The 11,792-nt window shown below is 34.2% G+C and overlaps 5 protein-coding genes and 2 non-coding genes across 7 annotated transcripts; 1 reads left to right on the top strand and 6 right to left on the bottom strand.

Moving 5' to 3' along the window:
• Window positions 1–173: 173 nt before the first annotated feature.
• Window positions 174–246, bottom strand: DFA_06392. Its single transcript has one exon. It is a non-coding gene; the product is annotated as a tRNA-Asn (tRNA).
• Window positions 247–1,591: 1,345 nt separating this feature from the next.
• On the top strand, window positions 1,592–1,671 carry DFA_06391. Its single transcript has one exon. It is a non-coding gene; the product is annotated as a tRNA-Leu (tRNA).
• Window positions 1,672–2,181: 510 nt separating this feature from the next.
• On the bottom strand, window positions 2,182–4,209 carry DFA_06390 (uncharacterized protein; the record flags this gene model as incomplete). Its single annotated transcript, XM_004362036.1, has 2 exons — window positions 2,182–2,421; window positions 2,485–4,209. The coding sequence occupies 2 exons, from the start codon at window positions 4,207–4,209 to the stop codon at window positions 2,182–2,184; spliced, it is 1,965 nt and encodes a 654-aa protein (XP_004362093.1).
• A 135-nt stretch (window positions 4,210–4,344) lies between these two features.
• Window positions 4,345–6,111, bottom strand: DFA_06389 (putative choline oxidase; the record flags this gene model as incomplete). Its single annotated transcript, XM_004362035.1, has 1 exon — window positions 4,345–6,111. One exon carries the CDS (start codon window positions 6,109–6,111, stop codon window positions 4,345–4,347), a length of 1,767 nt encoding a protein of 588 aa, XP_004362092.1.
• Window positions 6,112–6,828: 717 nt separating this feature from the next.
• DFA_06388 (uncharacterized protein) lies at window positions 6,829–7,428 on the bottom strand (the record flags this gene model as incomplete). The annotated part of the gene is made up of 1 exon (XM_004362034.1): window positions 6,829–7,428. One exon carries the CDS (start codon window positions 7,426–7,428, stop codon window positions 6,829–6,831), a length of 600 nt encoding a protein of 199 aa, XP_004362091.1.
• Window positions 7,429–7,621: 193 nt separating this feature from the next.
• On the bottom strand, window positions 7,622–9,194 carry DFA_06387 (uncharacterized protein; the record flags this gene model as incomplete). Its single annotated transcript, XM_004362033.1, has 2 exons — window positions 7,622–8,904; window positions 8,972–9,194. 2 exons carry the CDS (start codon window positions 9,192–9,194, stop codon window positions 7,622–7,624), a joined length of 1,506 nt encoding a protein of 501 aa, XP_004362090.1.
• Window positions 9,195–9,977: 783 nt separating this feature from the next.
• On the bottom strand, window positions 9,978–11,786 carry ppp4C (protein phosphatase 4 catalytic subunit; the record flags this gene model as incomplete). The annotated part of the gene is made up of 5 exons (XM_004362032.1): window positions 9,978–10,373; window positions 10,441–10,665; window positions 10,760–10,912; window positions 11,052–11,198; window positions 11,664–11,786. The coding sequence occupies 5 exons, from the start codon at window positions 11,784–11,786 to the stop codon at window positions 9,978–9,980; spliced, it is 1,044 nt and encodes a 347-aa protein (XP_004362089.1).
• Between the last annotated feature and the right edge of the window lie 6 nt (window positions 11,787–11,792).

The following is an 11,792-nucleotide window of genomic DNA, read 5'->3' as shown; positions in this document are numbered from 1 at the left end:
AGTCACTCCTTGTTGGATCGGTCTATATTTTTTTTTGGTAAAATTTTTTATTGATGGGTTCGGAATAGGTTTTAGTTATCAGGATTGGATCAATTTCGATGATATATGGATAGAAATGTAGGGAATTGTGAGTAGAACAAGAATATCATGGGCAAAGGAAGCAGTAACAAAGTCGCTCCTAGTTGGGATCGAACCAACGACCCTGCGGTTAACAGCCGCATGCTCTGCCTACTGAGCCATAGAAGCATATTTTTTTGATGTTGCCAAAAATAATTTTCGCCTATTTATAGGCGCCGGGTCGAAATTTTTAGGTTATTTCTGTGGAAATATAAAAGGAAATCCCACCCATGTTTAACAAGTACGAAATTAACCTCCCCTCTCAATGTGGGGTTCTTAATACTTCTTATCTGTTAAAACCACTATCATCATGTCCATGCAACGGCAATTGTTTATCCTCCCAGAATGAAATATGGTGAATGATTATATTTAGTATTTAAAAAAAGGTATTTAATGTTCAAATGTAAAACAATGAATAGGGCTCCCATTTGCTGTGATTTGCAATCTAAAAATCAGTTTCCCAAATTTTTGTAAATTTTAAATTTCATATTTCAAATATGATCTCCCCTAATCAATTAAAATAGTAAAATCAACAACTTTTTTATTTGATTAATCAATTTAAATCACTCATACAAGTTATACAAGTTGATTAAAAAGAAAACTAATAATGTCTTTATTATAGTTAAAATATTTAATTTAGTGGTACAGAATAGTGTTACATTTATTTTATTTATTTTTTTAATAAAAGGGAATACTAGTTATTAAATACGAAAAATACTATATGTGAATGAAGAAATGAAGATGTAATGTGTTTTGTACATGTGTACTTTTTGATTTGATTTAAAATAATGTGAATTTGAAATATCATCTGAGCTGGTGATCTCTGACAGAAAATCAGTTAATTTTTTAAAAATAATTTAAAAAATTTGATTTGCAGGGAGCCCTAAAAATGAACAACCAACCCACGAAGTTGCTCTTTATTATAAATACTTGTTCTTATATTGTTTATTAATTCTTTAGTTACTATTAGTTATTGTCATTATATTATTAATAATTAATTAAGAGATTAAATAAATTTTTGCTCAAGCGAGAAAACCGTATAGTATTTTTCCCACTTCTTTTAATGTGATGCACAGTCCATTAAATAATTCTTTGGTCGAGCGGGCCAAGTTTAGAGGTTAGAATACAACCTAAGACCCATAAATCAATATATTCGTCCAAAAATTTTTTTAAAGTAATTCTATTCCTGTTTCGCCCAAAAAATTTTCAATGAAGGAGCAATTTTAGAAATGGCATCATCGTACGGTGGGAATAAAGTAATAACATTTATCAAAAAAATAAGTAGGATTTTTCGGAATTGGTCATCAGGGGATTCTTTGGTCGAGCGGTCTAAGAAGTCAGTTTAAGGCACTGATCCTCTGGACCAATATATTAGATTAGAGACTTATGTTTGTCATTATCTATGCTATTAAAGACAAATAGAGGCAAAAAATTCAAAAATAAGTAGGCTTTTTCGGAAATGATACCAGCAGCGGATTCTTTGGTCGAGCGGTCTAAGACGTCAGTTTAAGGCACTGATCCTCCGGGGCGTGGGTTCAAATCCCACAGGAATCATCACATCTTTTTTTTTTTCCATTTTTCCCTCCTTTCATGTCCCCTCCCTCCCCTCCTTTCATGTCCCCTCCCTCCCCTCCTTTCATGTCCCCTCCCTCTCCTCCTTTCATGTCCCCTCCCTCCCCTCCTTTCATGTCCTCTCCCTCCCCTCCTTTCATGTCCCCTCCCCTCCCACTTTTTTTTTTTTCCATTTTTTTTTTTCCTTTCCCCTCTCCCTCCCCTTTCCCCTTTCCCCTTTCCCTCCTTTCCCCTCTTTTCCTTTCCCCTTTCCCCTCTCCCTCCCCTCCCACTTTTTTTTTTTTCCATTTTTTTTTTTCCTTTCCCCTCTCCCTCCCCTTTCCCCTTTCCCCTTTCCCTCCTTTCCCCTCTTTTCCTTTCCCCTTTCCCTCCTTTCCCCTCTTTTCCTTTCCCTCCTTTCCTCTCTTTTCCTTTCCCCTTTCCCTCCTTTCCCCTCCCCTCCCACTTTTTTTTTTTTTTTATAATATTTACTTTTAATTTGTGGTTTTTTATTTATCTTCTATATCTAAATCTCTTAAAATTGAACCACAAGTGTAATACACCCTTATCAAAAACGCATTTATAACCTTTGCGATGAGATTGTTCCCATTCTCTATTAACGATTCTAAATGCAATATCTTCATAGGGTGGACCAGCATGGAATCTTAAAATGACAGTATCGGATCCATCATCTGAAGGTTGAACGAAAAATTGTGGTGCCTTTGTCTTGTCAATTAAATCTGGATAGAATATCTAAAAAAAAAATTAAATAAATTAGTAAATAAATAAATTATTTTAGTTTTTTTTTTTACATACATTAAATTTATAACCTTGAACAACCTTTGGAGGAGGATTATCATGATCATAATGAGTTCTATTATATTTACTCCAATCGTAACCAGTGTGAACACGATTAAAGAATTTTGGTTTACGAGGACGATACTTGTCATGCCAAGCATAGTGTTTGGTTTCGAGCAACACTTCAGTTTCAAATTTATCTTCAGTTTCCTCGTCCATCCAAGATTCACTATTGGCTGGTTTCTTTTCTTCGTCACCTCCATCATCACCATCTCCATTTGCAATAATTGTTTTAGATGTAATTGGTTGGATCATTGTACTAGTAGTTGATGTTCTATTAAAGAATGATAATTCTGCCTCTGATTCATTATTATCATCATCTTGTTGATCTATATTATTATTGTTGTTATTTTTAACCATATCATTATGAACATTTTTAATAAATTTAAAAGTTTCGCGATCTTCTTGTTTTGACTTTAGACTAGCGCGATGAACTTCTCCAATATAGGTAGCAGCCTTGAATGGTTGCAAGTGAGTGAGTACAGTTTGCCAATACTCTACATTGATGGAACCACCCGATCCAATTTTCGTGTTGATTTGTTGATCCAACTCTACCAATTCACGATACGTCTTGCCACGAAAGTTGTCGAGAATGTCCGATGTGACTGACCGATGCACAGTCTCACGAGTGTCTTTGGTCGATGTTTCGTTGTCTTGGTCGACTCCATACCGTTCCTTTAGTTCGTTTTCGACGACCACTAGACACGCATTCCAATAGACCTCGTGGTCATAATCGAGAAAGATAAAGTTTTTAACGTCGGCCTCGAGAATCTCGAGACGTTCCTTGTCAAGTGACCGCATCACAGTGGTAGGATCGACCCCATCATAACGATACGATACACCAGGTGTCATGTGAACACACCGATACAAAACGTCGATTGGTACAGGTCGATTCTCTGACAACCTTAGCTCACTCTTGCGATACGCTTGATCCAAATGAAACTCTTCTTCCTTTTTCATGAGTTCCTCTACGTTTTCAGTGTCACGCATACGTTGTAGACGATCCTTTTCCTGTTCCCACAACTCTTGTTCCTTTTCACGTTCTTCTCTACGTTTTTTGGCACGTTCCAATTCCTCTTGAATTTCAGTCTTTCTATTACGTTCATATTTCTTGGCATAGTCGTCACTACTCATTCCCTCCTTGATAAGCTTTTCCTTTTTTGCCTTCCAAACAAACTTTTTTGCCAAATTATAATCTCCAAACGGATTATCTTGATTTGTATATCCTCCTCCAATTGTTCCATGATCTATTTCAATATCTTCATCATGTGAAGGTTCTTCTTCTTCTTCTTTATCACGTCGTTTCTTTTTATGTTCTTTTTTCTTTTTTTTATCTTTCTTTTCTTTTCTATATTTAGATTCCGATTCAGAAGAACTATCATCTCTATCCTTTCTCTTTTTTTCTTTTTCTCTATCCTTTTCTCTTTGTCTTTCACGATCTCTTTCTCTTTCTCTATCCTTTTCTCTTTCTCTTTCTCTATCTCTTTCTCTTTCTCTATCAAGATCCTTTTCTCTATCTCTACTATTATTATATCTATCATTGTCTCTATTATCTCTATCTCTATATCTATCATTGTCTCTATCTCTATCTCTATCTCTGTCACGATCCCTATCCCTTTCTCTATCGCGATCTCTATCACGATCTCTTTCTTTATATCTATCTCTACTTGTACTTCTTGCCATACTTTGTTATTGATACAAGTAAAAGTATAGTTTTGTGAATAATGACTTTATATTATAATTTTGAAAATAAAAGTATTGAGTGAATTTCAAAAAAAGGATTATTTTTTTTTTTAAAAATATTAATTATTTATTTATTTATTTATTTTGATTTTTAATAATTTTAAAAGCTTGTAAAGCAATGAGTGATACTGGTACACTTGTATTTGGTGAACCTGGTATAGAGGGGAAAACAGATGCATCGACAACACGAACATTCTTTAGTCCTTTGACACGGAGATCACCGTCCAAGGGAGAGGCAGTGTCCTTGTCGGGACCCATTCTAATGGACCCAGTGAGATGGGAATCACTGACACCTTTTTGGGTGACAAAGTCAATGTACTGTTGTCGAGTGGCGTTGAGTGGGAGATCCGATGTAGAGGAGGGGTCGAGTAAGCCCATCTTGGCCATTTCCTCTTGAATCAATAGACACTCGCGTATACCGTCAATCATGTATTCCATGTCGATAGGATTACTGAAGAAATTGGTCAGTATCTGTGGATTGGCATATGGATCGCGTGAAGTAATCTTGACAAATCCTCGGGAGAGTGGACGATTGCTTTCGAGTGTAAAGTCGAGTATGGCGAACCCCTTGTCATCTCGCGCCACGTCAATGGCCACGGAATACTTGTTGCCAATGACACTAGCATTACGCGGTCCAAATACTTGGTATCCGTCAAATATAGGGTTGCGCAGTGGGATGACAGTGTCTTGGAGATGGCTGGCAAGACGCTTACCTCGCACCTTTAAAAACACATGGTCTTGCAGATGTTTTCCGACCCATGGTGAATTGACGACAGTCTCTATACCGAGTGACGTCAAATGACGTTTGTCTCCAATCCCATTGAGTTGGAGGAATTTAGGTGACTCGATAGCTCCCATCGACACAATCAACTCTCTTTGTACCCTGATGAATGTTTTCCTCATTGTCTCTGTGTTTTGAATCCATACTCCTGCAACTCTAAACATTGGATCTTTTGTTGTTGGTGTTGTTGATGTCGTAGACTGTTCTTCTTCTCCAAATCGTCGGTCATGTCCCGGAAAATGACCATTATCACGACCAATTGGTTCATATTCTAATTCAACGGCACGATGATTGACAATGATATCTAGATTATCTCTGTTTTGTAATGCACCATTGTCTTTTAACATACGACTATACGTTGTTGTTCGTTTCATGTCACCGCGAGTATACCAAAATTGTCTTGTAGAGTATCCAGTTGCATCCAATTCCATGAACCGTCCATCATTTGGTTTGTATCCCAACGACTCGATTGCTTTGGCCAACTCGGGCATCCATGTTCTATTTCTATCCATCCCTTGAAACTGCATAATCTTGTTCAACTCTATCAAATTCTCTCTGGCAATATCACCCGACCAATTATTCTCTGAACCCGTAAAATGGGCCCATAGGTCAAAGTCGAATCGTGCACTACCCGAGTTGGCAACCATTGCATTGTGACCAGAACATCCACCGACAAATGTTGCCAATGGATTCTTCATCTTTCGACCACCGAGTTGTGGTTCCGCGTCACCATAATAGTTGTGACTGAATCGAGGATTGGGATTACGAAACCATGTCAACCATTGAGATGTATTGTATATGTTTGGATCTGTATCCCATTCTCCACGTTCAACTAATAGTACGGTAGTATCTGAATCTTCTGACAGTTTAGATGCCATAATTGATCCAGCCGTACCAGCTCCCAATACCAAATAATCAACTACCAATTCTTGTCCAATACATGATGAAGATGGTTTTGATTTCTTTTCTTGATATTCATTTATATTTGAATCACCATAAATACAAAGAGTAAAGGAAATAGAAATAATTAATATATATTTATATATTAAAAAAGATTTCATTTAAAAAATAGTATATGTATAATAGTATATATAAAACTAAAACTATCTAATCTATAAATATATATATAAAAGATAAAGATAAATGATGATAGTTGTTGGGTGATAATTATAATTATATATTTATATTATATGTACAAATATTGACTTGTTTGATGATCATATGAATGTATGGTTGGTTGTACCATCATGCTAACGCCTTTGCTGATGTTGTGATAGTGGTGCAGTGCATTATGATGATGGTGTGTGGTGGGAGTGGTAACAACCAATCAATGCATTGGTTCAAGTGAAGTGGTGGGGTGGGTATGTGTAGTGCGTGTTGCGAATGTTAACACGATCGTTAGTTAGATAGTTAGATAGATAGTGAGAGATAATGATAAAGATAATGCTATCAATCAGATCCAAGATCCGACAATATGACACACATTATTTATTATTATTATTATTCATAATGATTATTAATTATCTCTTTTTGTGTGAAAAATAATTAAATGAAATATAAAATCGCTGTATTGTCCTTTAATGTACTAATTAATTCATATTATTTATAAAATTATTTTTTATTAGAAATATATTATTCTATCTATCTATCTATCTATTTTTAAATGAATATTGAATAGTTGTAATTAAATAATTAAATTTAATTAATCAACTTATTATTATTATTTTTATTATTCATTCTTTTAATCAATTTTGATTGATGGATGGTCTCTACTTTCTTTATTCAGATTGTGATTCATCTTCTTCATCATCTTCATCTTTTTCATCATCTTGTTGGTGTTTGAGTTTAATCTTTTGTTTCTTTGTCAATTTTTCAATTAAGTGACCTGGTCTAATACAATCTTTGGAACCACAGATATGTTGTACACTATGTTTGGCAAGGATAGGTTCACCTGGATGAAAGTAGAGATAGACAAGTGTTGCAACCAACACTTTTTCACCTCTGAATGATATTCTTGGTCCTGCTGCATGATGATCAATACCACCAAGTTTCTTTGGTAATGTCCAACATGTACCAATCTCATGGTGAGATGCATGGGTCGAACCATTCTGATGACCATTTTGATTATGACCATTCCGATTATGACCATAACCACAACTTTTAGCATGTCCACAACTACAACGTTCATTATCATCATTCTCTTGTAACACAACCATACTTGTAATCCATCTATAGGTACTATGTAAATCCATTGACCATGGCATTCTATTATACTGATTTCTAACAACTCTTTGAGGTAATCTATATGGAAATCTATAATCTTCATCATAAACAGGTTCCCTGTGTTCATTTTGAACATTCATTAATTGAAAATTCATTCTCTACAAAGATGAAGAAGAAGAAGAAGAAGAAGAAGATACAATAAATATGTATATTATATTATATATATATATATTTGATTGTGAATGTGAAAGTTAAACTTAATGAATAATTGAAGGATTGTGAAGATTGTATTATTTTATTTTGTGATGTCAGGAGAGGTTTCAGTTTGTGGAAAATGATTTCATTAAATTAGTTTGAGGTTGTTGATTTTTTGATTAATTTGGCAGCTTGATATGAAAGTAGTGATAGAGGGGTAGCTAGATTAGCACCTGGTATAAATGGAAATACAGATGCGTCTACTACACGAACATTCTTTAATCCTTTGACTTGGAGGTTACCGTCGAGTGGTGAGGATGGGTCTTTGGAATGTCCCATTCTAACGGTACTGGATAGATGGTAATCGGTCATTGACGTTGCTATGATATAGTTGGTATAGTCGGATCTAGTTGATTGGGGTCCTAGAGGGATTGGAGTGGAAGGGTCAAGTACCCCCATCTTGGTTAATTCCTCTTGAACTTGTACACACTCTTGTAGACCAAGTATAACATACTCCAAGTCACGTGGATCACTATAGTAATTTGTGAATATAACTGGGTCTGCTAATGGATCCTTTGAATTGATTTCAACGTATCCTCTTGATTCTGGTCTATTCGATTCAATGTTGCATGCAAATGTCGGTACGTATCCAACTCTTTGAATAATATCAATATTGACTAGATATTTGTGACCTTGGGTACTTGCATTTCTTGGACCGAAAATAGTGTATCCATCAATCACTGAGTTCCTAATAGTATAGGTTATATTGACAAGTGACCGCGCTACACTTCTACCAAGATAAAATACTTCAGTGTGATCTTGAAGGTTTCTACCAACACCCGGTGAATCTACTACGACTGGTATGCCAAGTGACTCTAATCTCCCTTTATCACCTATACCATTGAGTTGGAGGAATTTAGGTGTCTCGACAGCTCCCATTGACACAATTACCTCTTTTCTAACTTTGATGAACCACCTCTTTTTGGTTTGTGTGTTTTGGATCCATACACCTGTCACTACAACCTGTCTCTTCCAATTAGAAGCATACTCCATTTTAACAGCACGATGATTAACAAGTATATTTAAATTACATCTTGTTTCCAGTGCCTTGCTGTCTTTTAATAGCTGACTGTATGGTGATATCCTTCTTTGCATAGGTGTCATCCAAAATTGTTTAGTCGAGTATCCACTAGGATCCAAATGAATATATCCATCTCTATTCCATTGATACCCCAACGACCTTTCAATAGCCTGTCCAATTTCATTTAACCATGTTCTATTCCTATTTTCAAAATAAATAGGGAAATCATCCAGAAATTCCTTAAACAATCCTTTTGCAATTTCACCAGACCAATTTTCTTTTGCTCCTGTAATCTCTCCCCATTTTTCATAATCAAATATAAAACTACCTGAATTTGATACCATTCCATTCATACCTTTAAAAATAAAAGAACAATAATTAATATTTCTTTTTTCTTTTTTTTTTCATTTCATTTATCTTACTTGAACAACCACCAACCATATTTGATAATAAATTGATTGGTTTTTTACCATTTAATCTTGGTTCTGATTCACCAAAATATTTATGAATATATAATGGGGTTGGATTCATACCCCAATGATAATACCAATCAGATGTATTATATATGAATGGATCTGTATCCCATTCACCACGTTCAACTAATAGTACAGATGTTTTCTTATCATCTGACAGTTTAGATGCCATGATTGATCCAGCCGTTCCAGCTCCCAATACTAAAAAATCAACTTCTACATTATTTAAATTTAAACATAAACTTGCATTTGAATTTAAAATAATAATTGAAATAATAAATAAATATATTATTATTTTATAAAGTATCATTATTAATTGTAGATAAGTTGATATCAAATAATAAATATTAATGTTTATAATTTTTGTTTTTTTTTTTGTGATCCATACTTTTTGATTTTTTTCCATCAAACCATGTGTGTGGGGGTGTGTCTCTTTGAATTGATTAGATTGGATGGTGAAGTTAGTTTAAAATTAGATTTGTAATTTACAATAAGAATTTAATTAAATTCTGGATTAATTAATTGATTGATTGATTGGTTTGGTTTGTGATTTGACAGTTTTTTGATTTCATTTATTTATTTTGTTGTTTTTGGTTTGGTTTTTATGTGTTGTAGTTTTTATTGTTGGTTATTGTTTGTTGTTGCTTTTAATTGGTTGAGTTGTTGTAAATATTACAGTGTTTGTTTTGTTAAGAGGTGTTTGTTATTGAATCGCTAAAAAAAAAAAATCATTGTTTGTCATTATTATTATTATATTATTATTATTATTATTATTTGATTGTATTGTAGGTTTGTAGTTATTTAAAATCCAAACTAAATTGTGATATTTTGTTAATTAATTATAATTTGATTGATTGCATTGCAGTGTTGACTTGACGATATATATATATATTAGTGGAAAAGAGAAAAATGATAGTTGTTGTTGTTGTTGATTGGTTGATGAGATGATGAAGAGTTAGAGGAAATATTCTGGAGCAGGTTTTTTAGCTGGAACACCTCTACTTTCTTGAGGAGCAGCGTCAAAGATGACAAAGTCCTTTTTAAGGTTTTCATCGAGTTGAAGAATAGCAGCGACGTTGCCGCAACGGTAACAATAGTTGGGTGCAGACCACACCGTGACAAGAGTCTCGTTAAACATATACTTGTAACCCTCCATCACCAGTTGATGTGCACGACATATAAACTCGAGGTTATTGTCGTGGTTGAACTTTTGCACAATATCCTCTCCAAACAAATAGCCAGCTCCACGAGGACTGTTGTTCCAACCTGGCAAATCATCTGGATCTGACCACATCAAATCGCACATTGGTCCTTCATGTGGTACTTCTTGTTTTCTATCAATGGCTCTAATCTAAAAATGTGAAAGTGTAAATTAATAATAGAGTTGTCAATCAATTATCTTTCTATGTTTGACATACTTGATCCAATGTATTAATATTTGGAGAGAGACCACCATGTACACAGAATATTTTACCGTCGACTAGAGCCGATAGAGATAGATAGTCAAATATCTCTGTACAGTATTTCCACACTGTCACTGAACCATATTTTCTAACACATTCTTCGTAGAATCCGTATACTTGTGTAATCTGTCTACTCTCATGATTTCCTCTAATCAATGTAATTCTATCTGGGTATCTTACCTAAAAAAAAGAGAGAAAGAGAGAGAGAGAAAGTATTAATATCTATTTATCTATCTAATCTCTTCTTCATATGACAATATATGTATATACTTACTTTTAATGCCAACAATAACAAGAATGTTTCTACACTATAAAATCCTCTATCTACAAAATCACCCATGAATAGGTAGTTGGTTTGTGGACAATCACCTCCAACCTTGAACAACTCTTTCAAGTCATAAAATTGACCATGAATATCACCACAAATCTAGATTACATAATATCATACACATATATGTGTATTTGAGAGAGAGAGAGAGAGAGTAAATGATGATTGTATAAGTAATCTATCCAATACATAGTTGACTCTGGTTTCTCTTTCTCTTTTCTCTTTCTCTTTAACCTACAGTGACAGGTGAATCTACTCTTTGAACATTTCCTTCCTCTAATAAGATTTCTCTTGCTTTAGCACAAAGAGCTCTGACTTCAGACTCTTTAATGATCTCGCAACGTTTTAATTGTTCGATTTGTCTATCTAAATCGGATGTCATCTTCTTTTAATATATGTATGTTTGTTTGTTTGTTTGTATGATATGATCTTTCAATCGACTTTTGTTTGATATATGATGTTATATGATGATTGTGAATGTCGCAATACTCGTTCGTTCGTAGTATACTATATATAATGATCTATCTATCTATCTTTCTATTTATAAAACAACATTGATTTATTATCAAAGTTATTGATTTCTAATAATGGTCCATTAGCCGCTCAAACCTTTTATTTTTTTTTTATTTTTTTTTATTTTTTTGTCCCTCTTCTTCTCAAAAAAAAATCACATGATGAGGAGTCATATGTAGATAATAGATATACCAACAACAACAACAAGAATGATATGAATATAGTTGAGAGCTACTCTCTCTCTCTCTCTTTCTCTCTTTGTGATAAAAGAAAAGAAAGAAAAGGAAGAGATAAAACAAGAACGAACTTCTTCAAACCCAACTTTATAAAACCCAACATTCATATAACCATCTCTTAATTTCTTAAAAGAAATGGAATAAAGGTATGATAGATCGGTCGGTCGGTCGGTTGGTCGGTAGGGTTTGAAGTGACGGTTCCAAATTTCAAGCCAACAAGACATTTTTTT

This window comes from Cavenderia fasciculata (assembly GCF_000203815.1).
Source record: "Cavenderia fasciculata unplaced genomic scaffold Scf_Dfasci-G-p-12c09.r1-3, whole genome shotgun sequence".
NCBI classification, from domain to species: Eukaryota; Evosea; class Eumycetozoa; order Acytosteliales; family Cavenderiaceae; genus Cavenderia; species Cavenderia fasciculata.
This window is presented reverse-complemented; position numbering and strand designations above follow the sequence as displayed.